Source organism: Trichogramma pretiosum, unplaced genomic scaffold (genome assembly GCF_000599845.2).
Source record: "Trichogramma pretiosum strain Unisexual culture from Peru unplaced genomic scaffold, Tpre_2.0 scaffold142, whole genome shotgun sequence".
In the NCBI taxonomy this organism is placed as follows: Eukaryota; Metazoa; Arthropoda; class Insecta; order Hymenoptera; family Trichogrammatidae; genus Trichogramma; species Trichogramma pretiosum.
In genome coordinates this window covers 156,674-177,698 of record NW_019641633.1, presented here as the reverse complement: position 1 = coordinate 177,698, position 21,025 = coordinate 156,674, and the positions used below count along the sequence as shown (strand labels likewise).

The window sequence follows — 21,025 nt, the reverse complement described above, 5'->3', positions numbered from 1 at the left end:
AGAAAAAACCCATGTTTTTTACCAATAATATCCTTTGAAATGAAGTCTGTTTGTCTGCTGATAACCAAAATTTAGGAAAAGTGATGATTGGGTCAGACAATAAACATATTACAATATTGGCCTTGAATTAGAAAAGGGAGATTTCAACTTTGGACCTACAGGGCTTAAATTTTCCAGATTTTCATTTTCAATGAACTCTTCAAAAATACTTGGTTTTCACTTTATTTTTTCAAGGAGAGACAGTAGCCGCAATATATCCTAATTATGAGATAATGATGAAGAGAAAAAGACCTTCTCTTTTTTATTTCAAATTCAATTTTGGTTAACTAATTGACAGACACCAGACAAGGTTTTATTATTAAGTTATAATTATATTTGTTTGACGTTTCAATTTGCTGTCCGCAAATCCTCTTCAGGAGCTCTATGAAAATGTCATATGAGACAGATCGGCAGATTATTTGGGACAAGAAAAGACGAGCATGATCAGAACATAATATGCAATGAAAAATACCATACCGTGATAACAAAGCATGCGTTAAATAGTAATAAAGAAGGTTTGAACCATGACGTTGTGTATGATAGTCTAAAGATACCACATAAAGATATGAATGAAAAAAAGAAAAACTTTTGCTGAAATGGTGTATAAAAAAACAAGGTGATATAGTTCTATATAAGATGTGTGACACTGTGAATGTGCCGAGCAGCTGCTAACGGATAGAGAAGTATGATAGGAACCGACAGACGGTGTATAAATTATTAACTCAATTTATAATGAGTATATTAATTTTGTAGGACCATTGCCAGAAATAGGACGAGCCGCTGCCAAGGGCCAGATCGACGGTGAGAACACGCATTCATATGTCGCACCGAAAAGAATGTATGAGAGGCCGCTAGAGTGCGCGGTGCCGGACACTTGATGCGATAGTAGGAGGCAAGGAGCGGGCATTCACGTGTGAACCACGAGCGACAGCGTACGAGTGATCTTTTTACGAGCAAGTCTTGTCGAGTGAGTAGAGGCATATGTGAGTACGAAAGTAGAGTTAACGAGTAACGAGTGTCGAGAGAGAGAGAGAGAAAGAGAGAGAGAGAGAAAGAGAGAGAGAGAGAGAGGAGTACTTGCGAGTACTGAGTTGCTAGTGAAAGAGTGTGCAGTGAGGTGTAAGTGAGATTCGAGTATTGTCGTGTGAGAAAGTTGTTGCGAGTGGAAAGCCAGGAGCACGAACCGAGACTTTAGTGAAAGACCGCCATCCATAACCAAACCAACGCCAGTGTCATTGTCAGCTTCGTCCCGGGCCAACCAATAGCCTAACCGAACCCTGCCGAGTCACGCCGGATTCCTGCCAAGGCATCGAGCGAGTCTTGTACGGTAACATCATTTGTGAGGTGTGTGTGCGTGCGCGAGTGAGAGAGAGTCGGATCAGTCATCATCGGTTTAATAAATTTTTCTCTTAACTTTATAAAAAAAAATCGAGTGAAACAATAAATTTATTTCTTTCCTCTTTGTTGCCTTTCTCCTGTCACCTTTCTTCTCTCATTATTTCGCTTCGAATGCCCCATTACGGGCCCGCGTCCTGTATCAGTGCGACGGTGTCGGAGCACGAAATTCGACGTGTCGCAGAAGACAGATTTGAATGATTTTGTGGCGGCGTACGGAACAGCATACCAAGATTTATAAATGAAAATAAAAATATTTATGTATTGGTTTACGTGTACTAGTAACTTTCAGACGTAATTCAAGAATATTCGTTTTTCAATCGTACTTATTTGAAAAAGTTGATATTTTAACCGTAAATGCCACTTTATACAATTTTAGTTCGAGTTAAAAGTCAGTCGACCAAACAGAGGCCGGAAAAAATGGCTTCACTTTTAGGTCGATCATTATTCAAAGAGAGGAATCATTATTTTAAGAGAGAATTGGTAAAGCTTGTATCAGTGTGAATATGTACAATTTTGCGTTCAAAAGTAATGATCCTTTGAGTAAATATGTTACGACTTGATATATTTGTATCTAATAGAGCTTCTAAAGAGGATTTTCCGACAGTAAATCGAAACGCCAAGCAAATAAAAATGTAATTTAAAAAAAACTTTGCCCGTTATCTGTCAATTAGTATAACAAAAAAAATTAATTGCACAGACCTTAAATATAATTACAGTGGAGACCGTTTTTTATCAGGCTGGAGATAGTGAGAGACCGACTGTAGCGAGCAGATTTTGTACGTTTAGTTAAATCCAAACCATGAAGTATAGGAAATTGTACCGATATAATGAGTGCAATATAACGAGAAGTCGGGTATTGTAAAAAATTTTGTAAAATTGAACTTTATAACGAGAAATTGCGTGTTAACACTCGTAGCAGAATACTCGTACAGAAACTCAATAGCAGAATTATGTAAATGGAGGTTCTTTTAAGAAAGTTTGATAATTTTATGATCATTTCCACGGTTGGTTTCTTTACTGCATAGAATTTTTGCAGAATTTTTACTTTCAACTTTCATTAATGGAATAACGTATTAGGGAAACGATGCACCAGTGAATGAAACATTTTTACCAGTAACTAAAACCACTATACTTAATGATAATATATTCAGAAAATTGTAAAAAACTATTGAAATATTTAGTATTAATGATCAATTATATTATGAAATTTCACTACCGATGAATTAGTTCAGTATAATTAAATAATATTAATTTATGAATAAAATTTCATTCACTGGTGCGTTTTCAATCACTAGGGAGGTGACTCTATATCTTGTACTTTTCTTGCTGTACATGATTCGTAAATTTTCAAAATGGAAAATAACATATAGAAGTTTGCAGTGCTTAAAATTGATCGTCCTCGATTATTTCAACGATTTGGAAAAATCGTGAAAGTATCATTAAGTATTTCTAATTTCAATTTTAAACGAAAATCAGTAAAACAAGCACAACTTACAATTTTGAGTTTCTTGAAAAAAAAAAAATTAAATATTAATCAATTTGTAAACCTCATACAATTTATTTCTGTTATTTTCTATCATATTATTATATTAATATAATTTATACCAATGTAAATAAATAATCAATACGTATGATAATTATATGATTTGATAAATAAATGAAATTATTAAATCACAAAATAAATGTTGTGATTACTGCTCGTGTCAGCTATAACCAAATACAATGATAACTTTTCGAAGGTCTCGTGAATCTCGTTGTAAACGGTCTCCACTGCATTTTATATTCAAGGTCATTTAAAGGTCAAGTTAATAAAAAGTGGTAAAAAATCTGAGAAAATTCCTACATCGGTTTTTTAGGATGCTAAATGTAGATCCGAGGTCAGAAGACCCTCATGAGATCACCTCAAGGTAATTTGAAGGTCAAACTGAGAGAATTCGATATAAATATCCGAAAAAAATCATATCAATGATTTGAGGGACGCTGAATCTAAATAAGTGGTCATTTCAACTGTTTCCATGAAAGTCATTTCATTTCACCTCAACATGTCAACTACTGCCTTGTAAGTTTTTATAATGGTTTGAGCCTTGGTTTGCCCTGGAGACGCTAATATGTGTCGAAAAACGTGCGAAAAAGGCCCCTCAAGCAGCGTATATCTTTAGAGAGTAGTTGATATGTTGACGAAGCTTTTTAAATATTTTTGGAAAAGGAAAGTCCGGATCATGCTTGATTAGATTTAGGGTTTCTTTGCTTAAGGGGACCGACCTGTGTTAAAAGCTTAAATTCAAAAAATAGCTATAAAAATCGAAATAGTGGAAATTTTTTTTTTGTGATCGTAAAATATGTTTATTAGACACCTGATTGACCAAAAAAAAATTCTATCCAAGCTCTGAAATGCCAATTACGCTTATTTTTTCATAATACTAAATATTATAATAGGATTCACTTGCTACGCGATTCTGACGTGAGCTTTTCATCAATATTGATCTATGGGGTCTCAAAATCTTCAGAAAAGTACCCTCATCCACTTAAGCGGAGCAGAATTTGAAAAAAAAAGTTTGTTTTTCTTCCAAGAGCTTTAATATGGCTTCTAGTGTTGATAAAATACTAATTTTCTCAAAAATTGGCACATTTTGACGTGTATATAAAGTTGTACGCAATTTTTCAAAATTCTGCTCCGCTTAGGTGGACGAGAGTACTTTTCTGAAGATTTTGAGACCCCATAGATCAATATTGATGAAAAACTCTTTTCAAGATCATGCGGCAAGTGATTTATAACACAATATTTCGTCTTATGAAAAAAGTGATGTAATTGGTATTTCAGAGCTTGGGTAGAAGTTGTTTTTGGTCAATCTGGTGTAGAATGAACATATTTTACTATCACAAAAAAAAATTTCCACTATTTCGATTCATATAGCTATTTTTAGCTGAAGCTGAATTTAAGCTTTTAACACAGGTCGGTCCCCTTAATCTTAATTATTTCTATTGTATAAGCCTCCAGAGTGCTCAGATCTCTTGAAGACCAATTTTTTTCTGAAAATTTGGACGATTTCCAATAAAAAAACTCCGATACACTTTTACTTTTGAACCATTCTACACTGAGCTAGAGCTTAATGAAATATTTCCGATTTTTAATAAATTACAGAAAAATGCAAAAAAGGCTTACTTTCGAATTATGAAAGAGGGTGATAGAAGGCCCCAATCGCTCTATACATTTCTTTTACATTTTTGACATCCCGAACGATGTGTTTATCATATTTGATATAGAAAAAAAATTTTGACCGGTTGAGTTGACAGAGAATCGGCCATATACACTTTTTCTCTAACCCTTCGTTTTTGGGTAAAAATTCTAAAAGTTTTTATTCATTTTTTCATGTTCAGACCGCCATTTAGTGTGTTCGAACATTAATTTTTCGAATCGGAACCCCGCTAACTTTTAGTTTAAATATCAAGGAAATGATTTATGCCAAAAATACACTGGCCGAAATAAGTGTTTGAAGAACGTCCTATTGGGACTTAATGAGTTAAGCATTATGAAACAACGTGTAAAAGCTCGAATCAAAGTGATAAGTGGTAAAAATATTTAAAATCTAAGTTATCTTACAAATCTCATGCAAAATTGAAAGAAGTAATATTTGATGGACCCAAAATAAGAATAATGCTGAATGATAACAATTTTTTTAACTAAGATGACTGCGATTCAGAAAACTGCGTTGGATCGATTCAAAAATGTTGCAGATATATTTCTAGGTAATTACAAAAACAATAAATGCGTCGATCATGTAGAACGATTCCATTGCGACATAAACAGTGCATAGCAGCGGTATCAAGGTAAATAAGATTTGATGACCGATTGCTGCTGCATGTTAAAGAGAGAGAGAGAGAGAGAGAGAGAGTTTAAGTTAGAGAGGCAAAAACTTGAACGGCCACTAATGCGCCGATCGTTTGAAAAAAAAAAATTCATGCAAAATTAAGAATATTTTCCAAATATTTTACTTTTTTCTATAATATATTTCAACTCCCATTTTCAAATATTTTACTTTTTTCTATAAGATTCAGCATCCTTAAAAACCTATGTATAAGTATTCTAAAATTTGTTCACCTTTTTTCGTCATCTGACCTTCAAATGACCTTCAAATGACCTTTATATGGCTGGTAACAATCAAATTAATCTTTGATTCAAGTTCAGTGACCCTATAATTTAATTTTTTTCGTAGTTTAACTTTCCATTCTTGGATTAACCTGTTCATGATTTTGAAAGTGAGCCAAACTTAAAAACCGACATACTTCAGTTAGCAATGGTGAACTCGAACATTTATTTGTGTGGCTGTTTAATATGTAATAAGAAAAAATACATGATTTATGCAAATGTTTTCGATTTTTTTATAATACCTATAACAATTTTTTTAGCACTGTGTGGCATAAGTTCACATTTATGGCACGCTTTTCTGTGGCATAAGTCGCACATTCTGGCACCGCTGCGTTCGCATCACACTCGCATACACTCGTGCGCTAACCTCACTTCACGCTACCAGAAAGTTCGACACATGACTCGGAAAAGAGAGCATAAATGTGAACTTGGCACAGTGCTAAAAAATGTTGTAAGATACTCGTGCCATGGGGACACTTTTCGGCCCAGCTGTTGGCTAAACTACGCCGTGCTAAAAAAAGTTACTTATGGCACTAGTATCGTAAAGTACTAATTTTCAATATTTCGCTTTCTTAAACGTTCGAGATTAACCACTAGTAAATGAGGTATGTTGCTAGTTAATATTACAAATCAACAGATTTTTCCAAAAAAAATATCATACTCAACGTATTTTTCGATGGGGTAATGGTGATCATGAATTTACCCTCAAAAATAATTTTAAAGATACCATTCTTTTGTTTAACAATTTTTAACAATTTTATCTTATCCTATCATAGTATGTACCCACTGTAGCTGAAAATCTACTCAACTTATCATTTTTAAATTTTTTTCTACGATTCAAGTACATAAAATATGAGGTTATGTGAAGTGAAGGTTAAAAGTAATCTTATTTGTTGTTAAAAAGCATATAATAATGAAGAAGTTAAATAATCTTGACGTCATTACCTCATTTATTATCAACACAAATAGTTTGTAAAATATGAAATGAATCGGGTAAGTAGATTTTGAGTGACAGTGGGATTGTTTTTCCATTGTGTGAGAAAATTTGTCATAGCTAGCTTATTTTTCGTTATTTTGGGCTGAAAATTCAACCATATATCTTTAAATAACTATAATATAATGAAGTTTTACACAAAACATTGATAGAATGTTGATACATGAGAATGTTATGTGTTTCATGATGAAAATATTAATATTACTCTACATCGTACAATAAATTTATAATATGAATGTTATAAGAATAATTATATGTTAAATTTGTTAAAGTATATATGTAAATCATGCACACCTCTATTTTCCTGCCCTCAACCACTGTGCCATGTAGTCTCTCACGTGCTCGGTCTGCATCTGAACAATTTGCGAATGTTACAAAACCAAACCCCTGCATGCATAAACAGATAAAATGACGTGCAGATTAAAAGAAATATATATGTTTATAAATATTATTTTTTCAAACATATTATACTAGACTTTAATATGTATGGCTTTTGCAGAACATATTATGATGATTTTGGCATTTGATTACATTAAAAATTGAATTTAAAACTTTTTCTTAAAGTAGGTATAAAATCATTATAAATATGGAGTAATATTCAATACTGTTAAAAATGTATAATTATTGCGTCATGAACACGTTCATTGTTGAAAATAAATATTTTTTCAAGTTCTATTAAGGGCTAACAGGGGGCTTAAAATTGAAAAAAAATTGCTGTATTTTTGAGTAAGATTTTTTCTCCTTTTTCCATAACATTCTTTAAAAGTTCGAAACGTTAATTTTTTTACTGTGATACAGCCATTACTATAAGCCTTTTTCATATACTTTGCATGTTAAATTTTTTCTTCTTTTGCGTTTTTTGAAGTTTAACGTTTTTGCAAAATGCACCTCCCTTGTCGTAATATTCAGGTCGCGTACACTTCTTTAGAACATCAATGGTTACGGTGGCGACCTTGGGTGAGCTTACGAGACTCATAGGTCACTTTTAATTAGTAGATTGATGATGTAGGTAGCAAAAAAAAGCCTAAAATAGGAAAAAAGATTGTGCTTAAGTGTTAGTGCAGGGTCGGATAACCTTTCCCGAGGTTGCGACCGTAATCATTTATGTTCTAAAGAAGTGTACGCAACCCTGCTGCTGTAGCTTTGACGGTTCGATTGGAATTTTACGGCAACAGGGGTGCATTTTGCAAAAACGTAAAACGCCAAAAAACGCAAAGTTAGAACAAATTTGGCATGCAAAGTATACAAAAAATGCTCACGGAAATACCTGTATCTCAGTGCAAAATCCAAATTTTAGAGTTTTAAAAAATGCAATGGAAAGGGAACAAAAAAATCCTATTCGAAAATAAAATAAAAATTTTTTCGATTTCAAGTTATTGTTAGCCCTTAATAAGATCGAGGAAGAAAAAACCTGAGGTAAAGCAACATTTTAATCTACTTATATTCATAGTGGTATAAAACTGCTCGTTCTTCCTGTCGTGTACAAGTATAAATGGTTAAGTATTCGTGTAAATTATTACTCGAGAAAATCAAAACCTTTTTTGTTAAGATTCTAAATAAATTCAGAAAAACAACATATTCTATAAATATAAGCATGACACTAAATGAAGATCTCTAATCAAAGATTTTTTTCACCTGCACCTCAATAAATTGAGTGTAATGTAGAGGGTCATGAAACTCACAAGGATTCGTTACAGTTACACTCTTGAATGCGACATTCATTTTTACAAATATTTTTTTAAATAAATAAGTTAATTATTTGGAAACCTCAAGTTAACTTTTACAACATATCAATGACATTAGTTTTTAAGCTTTAAGCTCAACAATTAAATACACATGGGCTTTGAATTTCGATCTGGTTTTTTTTTTTTTAATTTCTTCTTTTTTGGCAAAAATTTAAAAAGATCCAAATGTTTTAGTAGCTGCAACCTTATAATTGAAACCGATGAAATTTTTATTGATTATAATTATTAGCAACGTTTCTAAAGTAATAAATGTACCCATGCAAAAAAGTAGTATTTCTATACTTAATATGTTATTTATTATTCACTTTATACAATTAGAAAACTTATAAGTCAACAATTTTTTTTGTGGGTACAGCAATCAGTCCTCAAGTAATCCCTTTGGTAGCCCCATTTATCAACCCAACCTTCGGCAGGACTATAATCTCCACAACTGTGTTCGCATTTGCCCAGGTCCAGGAACCCATAGAACAAGGAAAAACCTTGTACCAGTGTACAATGTATCAGTGGATTTGCAGTAGAGGTACACCTTTTAGAGAAAAACCCACCCCAAAACAGGGTAGCCTGTAGGTACTCTTCTCGACGAATAATGTTTCGGAAAAATTTGAATGTATTTCCCCGGAAATCGAACTTACGACCTTTTTAGCAATGTTGTATTCGTGACAAGCGTGCTACCCACTGAGCCAACGATCGCTCCAACTAACGACCTCTCCATAAGTCAAGGAATAAGCTATAATCAGTTCCACGCATACAAATTGTCTGTATTTTTTCTTTTTTTTCTTAATATAAAATTCGCCTGTACTATTTTATAATTACAATATTATGCACATTTTACTACTGTAATAAAATTTGTATAAAAATGAAGAAGAGAATGATGAACATTTTCAATGTAAAAATACTTTCCTGTTATGTAGATAAGCAGTTACATTTTCAGATACTGCTAATAAATGCAAAATGATTTTCATTGAATAATTGACAGGGTAGGCAGCAATTAAAAAATATTTGGCTTTTTGAATTTTGTTAAAACAGAATTGACTTTTTTAATAGGATTTTTTCTCAACTTTCCAGTAATCAGAATTTTCAAATTTTGATTTTATCGTTGATTTAAAGTTACGACAGATGACAAAAAACACTACTCGCCAGAAAACGCCAAAAAAAGAAAAATTTTAAATAGAAACAGCTGTATCTCAGTGCTAAATCAAAATTTTGGTGTTTCGAAAAATGCTTTGAAAAGGAAAGGAAAATCCTACTAATAAATTTAACAAAAAAATTTTGAATTCAAGGTGCATATAAGTCCTTAACATCATAAAATAAACACAAATTAAAATATACATGTAAACTTAACGCAAATATTAATGAGCAAGAATCGAAATGGAACAATCTATCAGGTTGGAGGAATAAGGAGACAGAAAGAAAAAGAATAACATTATGCCGCTAAATAAAATTCGGCCTAAAGCAAGCTATGAAAAAGCATAAGAATTAAGCATACATTAAGAAAGTTTCCTAAAAAGTCTCTCAGTGTTCCCTTTTCTTTCCCTCTCTTTCTCTCATGCTTGTGACGTGCTCATTCAGACTCGCTCAGAATCATGTTGGTGAAATCATTGGTTTTCCTTTATTTGGATGAGCCAACGAGACTTCAGCGATGCCAGAACGCTGCGTTGCTATTTACTACAGGTGAGCGCAGATTCGAGCATATTTCTCCATACTAGGTCGAGTTGCGCATCCTTAGGCTCGAGAATTGCCGCAGTCTTCTGGCTGTAGACCTGTTGGCTACTGTATTGAGACGTGGGACTCCGGTTTATTTTGCGGCCAGGTTTTTCTTCGAGTCTGACAGCGCCGATCCACAGCGTTTGCTCAACTCAGTAGCTTGCAGAATGCAATTTTCATACACGCTGCCAACCAGTGGAACGATCTACTTCATGAGACGAGAATTCTCTTTCGAGGTTCCGGCTTCGCGAGAGCCTCACATAAATTGTATCTGCGCCGAGGTGGTCCGTTACTACTGACTCCGGTTTCAGATGTCCGACGCTCCATACATCGTCGGCACTAGGGCGTGTTAATAGAAGCGTACACATAGGAATAAGGAAGAGAGGGCGGATATAAATCAATTGGACTCGCGATTAAATACGAGAACAGATTAGGGGGTTATTCGGCCAGACTGGCCCGTAGTCGCCACTGCTTTGGCTACAAGCAACTCTATCCTGTTGTGTCTAATGACTATCTCTGACTGCCCGAGATCAACTCGAGCCCTAGGCGACTCGCGCGTGTCGCTATAGCGTATACGTACAAACATGAGAGGGGAAGACTGGCGGCTGACATCACAGCGTATAAGTCGTAAGACTCTACGCACTATCATACATGTTTTCAAATCCAATATTGATCAATGCATGTATGTATACGTGTCTACGAGTGTATGTCTTCTAAAGGGAAGTCGCCATTTTTATTTTATATAAACACACGATAATGACCGCTCCATCCGCTAGGTTAAGATTTTAATTAAATAAATAATTTTGAAAAACCATTTAAATACTATGATTCAGAACTTATTTAGAATAAATAAAAAGTTACAAAAATTAAATTATCATAAAAATCAATTAACAAATAATTTAAGTAAGCAACAATAAAAATTTGAAAATTAAGTAATAAATTAAATAAAGCAACGATTAAAATAAGGAAAAATTGAAAAAAATATTAATGAAAATTATTCTGTAGCAAATACTTTCCGATTAATTGTGATATCGTTTAATGAGTGCCGAGGCCGCTCCGCAGACACTGACTCAAAATATTCGTTAAACATTCATCAATTTGTAGTTATATTTACGTAAATTCATGAAAATTAGTGTACAAGAACACTACGATTTATGATTTACGATTGTAGACATGTGCACGAAGCTATACAATAACTCGAGTTATTATTCGACCGATAAACACGCATAAGCACGCAACGTGCGAGCGAGATTGATTGATCGATTGAAAAATTTTCATTTGACCTTGGGGTACCACCCTGACTGGCCATATAGTAAAATACATTTGTTATAAAAGTATAGTTAGTAATTATAAATACACTCTCTCACTTTAGTATGTGTGTGTAAGTACAGGTAGTGCAGCGTTGTTGAAATTAATAATTATGTTATGGAACAAATGTACAGGGCCTCAACTGTGAACTCGTCAAGCATATTGGCTCGCTGGGAGGTGGAAAAAGGCCGCATGCAGAGAAGTTCGAGTTCGGAGGCAGAGGCGAAAACCTGCTGGCCGGCAAATGCCTAGCAACCAGCAACGTCGTTTGTTAAAGATTGTTGATTTAGGTGGCCAAGCAGTTGGAACGACGCAGCATCTTCATTCTCCTGGTAACGCGCGGACGGTGCGGAGCTCTGTGATCGCAAGCTTTCTCAACCAATAAACCAGCATCGCATCAAATTATCTCGTTTTGTTGGTTTATTTTTCTAATTCCTAGGGACTCACAACGGCCTCATACGTGCAGCAACAAATTAGATACAATTAATAACTTAAGATTAAATAAGCGTAGTAAAAAATAAATATGTACAAAAATAAGAAATATATAGATATAGATATATACATATATACATTAGAGTAAAATATGGAAAATAGAAAATACAAGCATTCCGACTAGACATTTTTAAATTGGCATTTTCTAGTGCTGTCTGTTTACTCCATTTTATCGCTGGAAAAGGATATTATATGGAAGCTAGACAGTTTATGAGGGGTAAAGGTTCGTACTCCAGATTTTCATTTGAACACCGTCTCTTCTAGTCTTGGACATCTAGATGGAATAAATGAGCTCGAATCATTTCTTTAAATGATCGTGGTGGATGTCGAGGGTCTTCTATGAAGGGTTGATTATTTATCAATCGCGTAGCTGTGTAAGCGAATGAGTTATGCATAGCTTGAGTGCGAGCAGCCTTATGAGTGAGCTCACGTGGAGGTTGCCTGTGTGCTGTACGATGTAGGAGGCGATTCGCTCGAAACGTGATCAGGCTGGACAGGGGTTTAGGCGACTGACGTGATATTATGTTTATCGCCAGGACTATGATGTTATAGTCACGCCGCCTTTGTGCCGAAAGCCAACCCAGTGCCAAACGATACGGAGTGACATGAGCTTTGTGCGGTATCGTTCCATACACAAACCTAACGTGCGCGTTATGAAGTGTGTGTAGTTGGAGGGACTGTTCCTTTTTCAGATCGTAGAAAACTGATGAGCCGTAGTCGAAAGTTGCAAAGATCATTGATCCGACCAGTCAATTACGAAGGGGTCTTGACAGTGCATGTTTGTAATATCTTAAGGAGTACATAGTGTAGTGCGCTGAAGTATAGACTCGACTGACTTTAGGTCCCTAAGACAAAGATTGTGTGAGTCTTAGACCGAGAGCAGTCAACTCATGCTTCCTGTGAATCCTTGGCATTAATAAAAACGTTCAAATCAAATCTCTCTCTCTCTCTCTCTCTCTCTCTCTCTCTCTCCGCTGTAAGTACGATAGCACGTATATCCATCTGCTCCTCGATTTTGGCTTTTTTTGTACTGCACTCGTTTGCCCCCGGGCGTTTTTCTTGCAGATACTTGCACGCTCATATTGCAAGGGTCAGCTGCACCGGATTATTGGTATGCAGTTCCCCTTGCAACGCATATAATCGAGTTTTTTTCATTGCTTAATTTGCATCAGAGGTTAGTTTTCCACATCAGACAAGAAAATTCCGCGCACATCGGCGAAATCATCTTGCGCATCAATCTAGCGAAGTCTGCAATCACGACGCGACATCGAGCAATAACAATAAACACAGCCGGTCAACACCTCAAATGCCCGACGGGCGCGCGCGCAACACCTGTACGCAGTGCCAGCAGATCATAACAAGAGGTGAGTCGTCTGCGTGTTGCTCTGTTTGCAAGTCACTTTCCCATCCCTCCTGCCTCCCCTCCCAAATAGTTATCGCTGAATACGTCTGCTGTCGTCCGGTTACGCCCACTGCTCTGTCATCGGCAGACGACACTACCAGCACGCACTGTATCAATCAGCTAAGTGCGCTAAAGCTTGATAAGCCTTTGTTAATGAAAGCAGCTTCTTCAAGTTCATACAAACGTCCACTCCCGTCACCGCCCGAATCATCAGCTGAACATCCTCATAAAACCATCTGCCGAACTCGCAACATGAAGCCGTCGATTGAGAACATGTTACAGCAGGTAATAGACGAGCAGAAAGAAGCTCGAGCCGAAATGCGCGATATCGGTAGGCGCGTGGACGAGATGGCAACGTCACTGGGCGCGCGTATGGATGCGATGGACAGGGCGCAAGCTGAGTCGCGAGCAAAAATCGACGACAACTCAAGCGAGATAAATCGACTCAAGGCTGAAATCAGCGATCTACAAGAGACTTCGAGACATTATACGAATATGTGTGAGATCCGTTTCGGTGGCCTGACGACTCTCCCCGATATGCCTGGCGTTGATAAGGTGAAGAAAATATTAAAAGCTCTAAAGTGTGACGAGATCTCGCCCGTTCTCTCAGTACGACCATGGAAACGATCTCACCCGCAAGCTGGACCCGGAACTTCAAATGAAGATACAACGTTGGTGGCTCGATTCACCTCGCCTGTAGCACGTGATGTGATCATGTCGCACACCTATCAATTAGCAACAACAACTTGTGGTAGCATTTTTGATACTGCAGACCAGGGCAAAGTGTCTGCGACTCCCATGCTCCCTCGACCCCTTTACAAGCTCTGGTGTGCAGCTCTGACCAGATCTAAGGAGTTGAATTATGCGCGTCCTTTACGCAGGGGCGATCAAATCTAAATGCGTGCCACGCCAGCGTCGCCTCTCGGCAATATAAAAAATATCGCTGATCTAGTACCACTGAAACCCGTAGAGCCACGGCGGTCATTGCCTGGAAATCACAGACATCAAGACTGAGGCTACGCTGATCCACCCGCTGAAAGTACTTCTCACATTAACCATGCGCGCAATCTCACTGTTTCACATATAAATATAAATCGACTATCCAGAAACTTCAATATTCTCGAAACACATATTTTTGATCACAAACCCGACCTCATAGTTATAACAGAAACTTTTCTCAAGCCATCCGTTAACGTAAATATTTTCTCCATACCCGGTTATTCATTTCACCATCACGACAGGATAGGCAAGAAAGGTGGCGGTGTTGCTCTCTATGCCCGAAATGGCTTAGTCATCAAAGCCTTGGAAGCTTCCAACCCACGCTTCTCGAATAAACCTGAGTTTGTTTTCTACTCAGTTACAACAACACACGCTAAACTTCTCCTTGCAATAGTTTATCGCAGACCAAAAGCTGCATATCCAAAAGCCCTATTTGATTTATTACCGATGTTTTTTGCCTCTTTTGATAATATTATTATTACTGGCGATTTCAATATTAATATGGCCACTACCAACCCCCATTCAACCTCTTTTCGTAATCTTATTTCAACACTGCAACTCTCCATAGTCAATACAGAACCTACGCACCATGTAATCTGGCGTGACGGCTCTGTCCACGATACATGTCTTGACCTTTTTCTAGTTCGTGACTACACGTTGGTAAGCCATTTCAATAAATCTGCTACTCCTTTTGCTGCCGGACATGACCTCATTACAATAAAATATTCAATTTCTCATTCTCCCCTTTCTCCGCGAACAATACGCATGCGTTATACCGATCGAATCACACCAACCATCTTTACTCACACATTAGCAAGTACTTTACAAACATCTCAGCAGCGAGTGGATCCGCTGCATGTGCAAGATAAAGCATCACTCGACCTACTGGTCGGCACTATCACAACATCCATATATAACACTCTAGATGTGTTGGCGCCCTTACGAAATGTGACAATCAAATCAAAAGCTCGTCCATGGGTCACGCCTGAGCTGCGCTCAGCTATTCGTTCGAGAGACAGAGCGTATAGACGTGCTCGTCGAAATCCTAGCGCATCACACATCGCCTCATACCGTAAATCCAGATCAGCTCTGCGAAACATACTCGATTCAGCTAAGAATGGGTTCCTGAGCTCGAAGATAAACGCCGCTCATGACTCGTCTGCGTGCTGGCGCGCCTTGCGCGGTCTCGGCCTGTCACGCGACGCAAAACCATCACCACTACTCCTTTTTTCGCCGGACGAGCTTAATAATCATTATGCGTCTGTGTCGCGCGGTGCGGTGCCACTATCCGAAGGAATGGTGAACTATGCTGCATCACTACCAGTCACCGACACCATCCCAACTTTTACGCTTTATCAGGTGACAGAAATCGAAGTGCTCCACTCCATTAATTCACTGTGTTCGAAAGACACCGGCATTGACAACATCCCTGCCAGCATTTTAAAATTGGCCTCGACGTCTGTTATCGCGGAACTTACAGCAGTTGTGAACAAATCCATCGAGCTCTCTTACTTTCCATCTTCATGGAAAAAAGCAGTGATAACGCCGTTGGGCAAAACCAATGCACCTTCATCACCATCGGACACTCGTCCAATCGCTCAGCTCCCGGAGATGGCGAAGGTCTTGGAGCGTATCGTACATCACCAGCTTATTTTTCACCTCACCTCTCACGGCCTACTAGATGCACACCAGTTCGGTTTTCGACCGGGGCACTCCACCCAGACGGCAGTCCTCGATCTCACAGAGTCAATTAGGCACGCGATCGACAAGCGCAAGGTATCGATGGTTGTGTCATTTGATTTCTCGAAGGCATTTGATACGATTTCTCACTGTCTACTCGTCGAGAAACTGCGCCTTATCGGATGCACTGCGCGCACCCTAGGCTGGTTCGCCAGCTATCTGACCGGACGCTCACAGGCGATCCGCCTGAGCGACGGATCATGCTCGTCATTTGCGGCTACAACTGCGGGGGTTCCGCAAGGCAGCGTGTTGGGACCACTGCTCTTCCTGGTGTTTATAAACAATCTCTCTGCACGTTTGTCGTCATCCCAACACATGATCTACGCTGATGACACGCAAATTTTCTGCTCCGGCCTCCCTGCTGGCCCTCAAGCCCTGCTAGACAACACAAACAACGACGTGTCCGCCATTGCAGCCTGGGCTGAGGAAAACGGCATCAAACTTAACTCAAGCAAGACAAGTGCCATGCTGTGCGGCAGTCAGTTTTACGTCAGCTCTTTAAAAGACTCCACTCCTCCGCTGTTTGTTGACGGCGCACAGTTGCAGACGAGACCCGAGTTAACCATTCTCGGCCTAAAGCTCACTCCATCTTTATCATGGGGAACTCAAGTTAGTCGTGTCTGTATCTCAGTGCACCATACACTTTACGCGTTAAGGTATTACAGACATGCATTGTCGAGATCCCTTCGCAAACGTCTGATTGAGTCAATGATTTTTGCAACTTTCGATTACGGATCATCGGTCTTCTATGACATGAACCAAAGTTAATCTCTGAAACTGCACCGCCTTCACAATGCATGTGTCAGGTTCGTGTATGGAACGATACCACACAGAGCTCATGTCACTCCCTATCGCCTGGCGTTGGGTTGGCTATCAGCGCAAAGGCGACGTGACTATAACATAATTGTCCTCGCTATCAACGTCATAACACGCCAGTCACCCAGACCGCTGGCCAATTTATTCAAGTTCCAAGCAAACCGACTTCTCCATCGCGCGGCTCGCAGGCAGCCTCCGTGTGTGCTTACTTACAAAGCAGCTCGAACCCAGGCTCTGCATGACTCTTTTGCCTATACGGCAACACGCCTTATTAAAAGCCTACCATTTATAGAAGACCCACGCCAGCCTCCAAGAGCATTTAAGCGACTGGTTCGAGCCCATTTATTCAAACTCGACGTACACGACTGGAAGCAACGATGTACCATGGAACACCTAGAATATGAACCTCAATCTCTCCGTAACCTTCTACCCCCCCTGTGAACCTTCTTTCCTGTCGACTGCAAATCGAGCTAGCCAGACGACAAATGGTCTCTGAGCTTTCTACAAGTTCTCTTTTTCTATACATGTATATAAAAATAGTCAAGCTCTTCTTCCTTGAACTATGATGTAAATATAAAAACTGTAAATATGCTCCACTACTGTACTATACTACGCTTGATCATAATTTAAAACATTTAATCTGCACTGTGCTATTCAAATTTAAGCTATTGTACTTATAACTTTGTAACTCTTACCCTCTACTTAAGAGAGTTTTCTACAAACAAAATCTATTTTCATGAAGCTACTGTAATATTTTGCTACTTGGCCAGTCAGGGTTGTACCCCAAGGTCAAATAAAACTGTTTAATCAATCAATCAATCAATCAATCTCAGTAAGAGCAAACATACACAATTTTGTCGAGCTCTCGATTTTCGTGCCTTTTCTTCTGTTTTGTGCACACAGGCATTTTTTCTTACAGTTTTTTCGTGTGCACTACTCATCACAAGGTCGTTACCACAAGCTTGAAGCTCTCCAACGTTGCACCCTGAAAAAAGTCTGCTCGGAATTTCGCCTTAGAAGTTAGTTAAAATTAGCCATTTTGTCATCTCATAACCGGCCGTTGGCATCAGTTAGCCAGTAGGGTGGATCAAGGTTCTTGTACTGGTCACACACTACGGCCACGTTGATGCGTTCATCGAGAATGGTTTGGTTCAGGAGGTCCTGGGCCGCCCTGCAGTGATTGAGGTTTAGTTGTAAGATCCTCATCATCGGCGAACTTGGTTGGACTTCTGCGTGAGAGGACAGTGCTGGCTTGTGGACGCATGGTCGTGGGCAACGCCTTGCTCCTGGCAAAAGACGCACGTTGGATTGTTCTTACAGTCCTTCATCTGATGGCCCGTTTGTTCGCAGCGGAAGCTGTGAGCCGAGCGATCAGGACCCCTACAGCGGGCCGAGACGTGGCCGGGGCTCCAGCAGCGGTAACATCGCAGAGCATCCTCGCGACCACGGATGCGGCAGTTGACCCAGCCAATCCGTAGGTGGCCGAGTTTCAGCGCCCTGGCGGCCAGGTCATCCGGCAGCGCTGCGACCGCCGTCTACGTTCCTGCGTACCTCTTCGTTGAGGTGTGGTGCACCCAGCGATTTGACAAGCTCTTCGGCAATCTCCATCCTGGTGGCACACTCGTCGAGGTCCCTGATCTCGATCATGGTTGTGTGCTGTATGGCGCTGGCAGTGGCCACGTCCCCAAGAACCTTGCCCACCTCCGCGCCGAGGGAGGGGGCATTTTTTACGCCTTTTCGAAGTTGCAGCACCAGTGCGCCAGCAGCACTGCGTCTGATGTTCTGGACGCTGCTTCCGACTGTCTTCTGCAACGTTGGCTCTGATTTGAGCGTTTTCAGGATGTCGGCATATGTAGATACATCCTTAGCTTTGATGATGATTGCATCCGGTTGATGATGGACCCTACGCGGCGCTGGCCGCGGCTTCGGCTGCTGCCGGGTACGGGCAGATTGATCTGTTGCTGCCGGCTGGTTACGCTGACGCCGACGTCGACGGTCAACGAGGGAAAATCCGTCTTGATCCTTGACTTCGTTGTTGTTCTCGTCGGATTTCGTGGGTGCGGCCGTCCCAGCGTGGCACTTGGGCGTTGCGTGAGTCGCCGGTGGCGACATTCCAGGCCGCTTGCCGGTTACACCGACCGCAAATATCGGCGACGTGCAGACCGCCTTGTCCACGGCCAGACTCTTCTCTGTCTTATTGAGGGCCGAGACGGCCTAGGCCAGGCTCTGGGTGTACCTGGTCACCTACTTGTGTAGGTTGCCCTTGCTCCCGACGAAGTCGGCAAGGCCACTCACAAGTCCTTCGATTCTTTTCCACTTCTCTTCGCGACTCTGGTCGCAAAATCTGCGGGGGTCGGGAGCGGGGGATCCTTGCCTGGCTGCATAAGAACGCTAACGATAAAGCGCGTGGTGGCCGCTCCTATCATCTCGGGGGTGGACCCAATCCTCGACGGTATCGGCGGCAACGAACTACTCCTCGCTCGGCTCTTCCTTATGATACGATCAGCCGGCGTAGGCACCTGCCGATCCTGCTGTCCGTCAGACATAACTGCCAACTCGGTGCGAGTCGACACAACAGCACGAGCACCAGTCCAGCGGCGCGAAGCGCGCACTCATACCAGCGCGCGCAGCTCACACCGATAGCACTGAGCGCGGGAAACACTGGTCACTTGCAACTGACAGAACGCAATTCAGCTTGCTATAGCTGCACGCACACACAGCGGCGGGGCTGCACACACATGCACAGACGCGGCACGTCGCCGTGAACGCGCAGCACTTACACAAGCACACTGATTCAGCGTATCACTTCGTAAAAAGGCCGAGAATACGGAGCACGAGCAGAACACGTCTTGCTCGCTTCGCTCTTCGACTCAACTCACGCTGTCTCGTGTGTGTGTGTTTTTTTTTTTTTGATATATTTTATTTTGCATGTATTAATATATTTTATTTTGCAGAAAGTGAAAATAGAAGTTTACATTGGGTAAAATGTAACACTAGAAGTAACAATGTAACATATTGATTAAGGGTACATAGACTCTGTAGATACATCCACATCAAGTTCCCTTTGTTCCATCCCAGCGGAAACCGCCGTTAGGCATTAGTTCACGGGGGTGGAGGGGTTGGCGGTATGCGCTTCATGAAGGCTTGGTTGGGATGGCGTCTTCTTCTAGCCGCATCTTCCGGTCATCACCTTCTGTCTGTTTCTTCGTCTCTCAGTCTCGTTACGACTGAGCAGGCGAAGGAAGCCACCGCGAGCCAGTTCGGCTCGCTCGCGAGCATGAGCCTGGTGGTGTTTTCCGGCGTCATGACCTCGTGGAGCAGGGAGTGTAGTCTCTCTCTTTCTTCGCTGAAGCTCGGGCAGCAGACCGGGCATTGCGCGCTTTGATTGCAGTCGTAGCGTCGGCTATGGTGTTTAAGGAAGCCATGCCCAGTCAAGAGCTGCGGGAGGTGGTAGTTCAGCTATTCGTGCCTCCTCTCGATCCACACTCTGATATTCGGGATCAGTCGGTGCGTCCATCGGGCCTTCGTCGACCGGTTTCATGCTTCCTGCCACTTGCTTAGCGTTGCCAAGCGTTCCTCGTCCTCTGCGTTCTCTCGGCGGCGGCCGTAGAGTCGCGCTCGCTCGTCCGCAAGAAAAACTAGCGGTGGTATGCCGGCAAGGACATACGTGGCCTCGTAAGAGACATGCGGCCGGCCTCCGATCACACGCAGGCAGGCTCGTCGGTGGGCTGACTCCGCCTGGCGAATGTATGCTCGCTTTTGAGCTGCTGTGCTCCAGATGGGGGCTCCATACAAGAGTATGGAGTCGACGAGTGTACGGCGCGGCGTATACGCGATCTTGTCAATTCAGCCACGTGGCTACAGGTCAACGAGCAGAGCACGCGCGCGTCGGACGAGCTCGTTCGACGGCCATTTTGTCCAAGAAGCAGAAGAAAGTCACGAACGTAACCTATTGCTGCGTAGCAAAGGTCGTGCTACGGAAGGCAAACGAGGACGCCACCAGCGCACCTGGTGGCCAATGTTCAAAGATAAATAAAGTGACTGGATTTTGAACAGCTGGTCCCAAACTGGGCGGAAGGCCCAGAACTTCCTCGGAGAGGTCAGCGCAAGTACGAGAGTCCCGATAATCAATTCTTGCCGACGGCATTTCAGCTGGGTCTTACCCGATAAAAGGCCGATTTGCCCGTAAAACTATTTTTGAGACAGCCGACTGCCACGATGACTGCGAGGTTCGCCTGTCG

The 21,025-nt window shown here is 40.7% G+C and overlaps 1 protein-coding gene across 2 annotated transcripts in view; it reads right to left on the bottom strand.

Annotated features, from left to right (window-relative positions):
- The window catches only part of LOC106649785 (RNA binding protein fox-1 homolog 3-like), a 128,047-nt gene that overhangs the window by 62,593 nt on the left and 44,429 nt on the right, over nt 1-21,025 (bottom strand). Inside the window, exon 5 of one of the 2 annotated variants that reach the window (XM_014367400.2) lies at nt 6,873-6,965. The exons of the other annotated variant lie outside the window; for it this stretch is intronic. Coding sequence (XP_014222886.1) covers nt 6,873-6,965 — 93 coding nt within the window. The remainder of the gene's footprint in view (nt 1-6,872; nt 6,966-21,025) is intronic. 2 annotated transcript variants of the gene reach the window in all.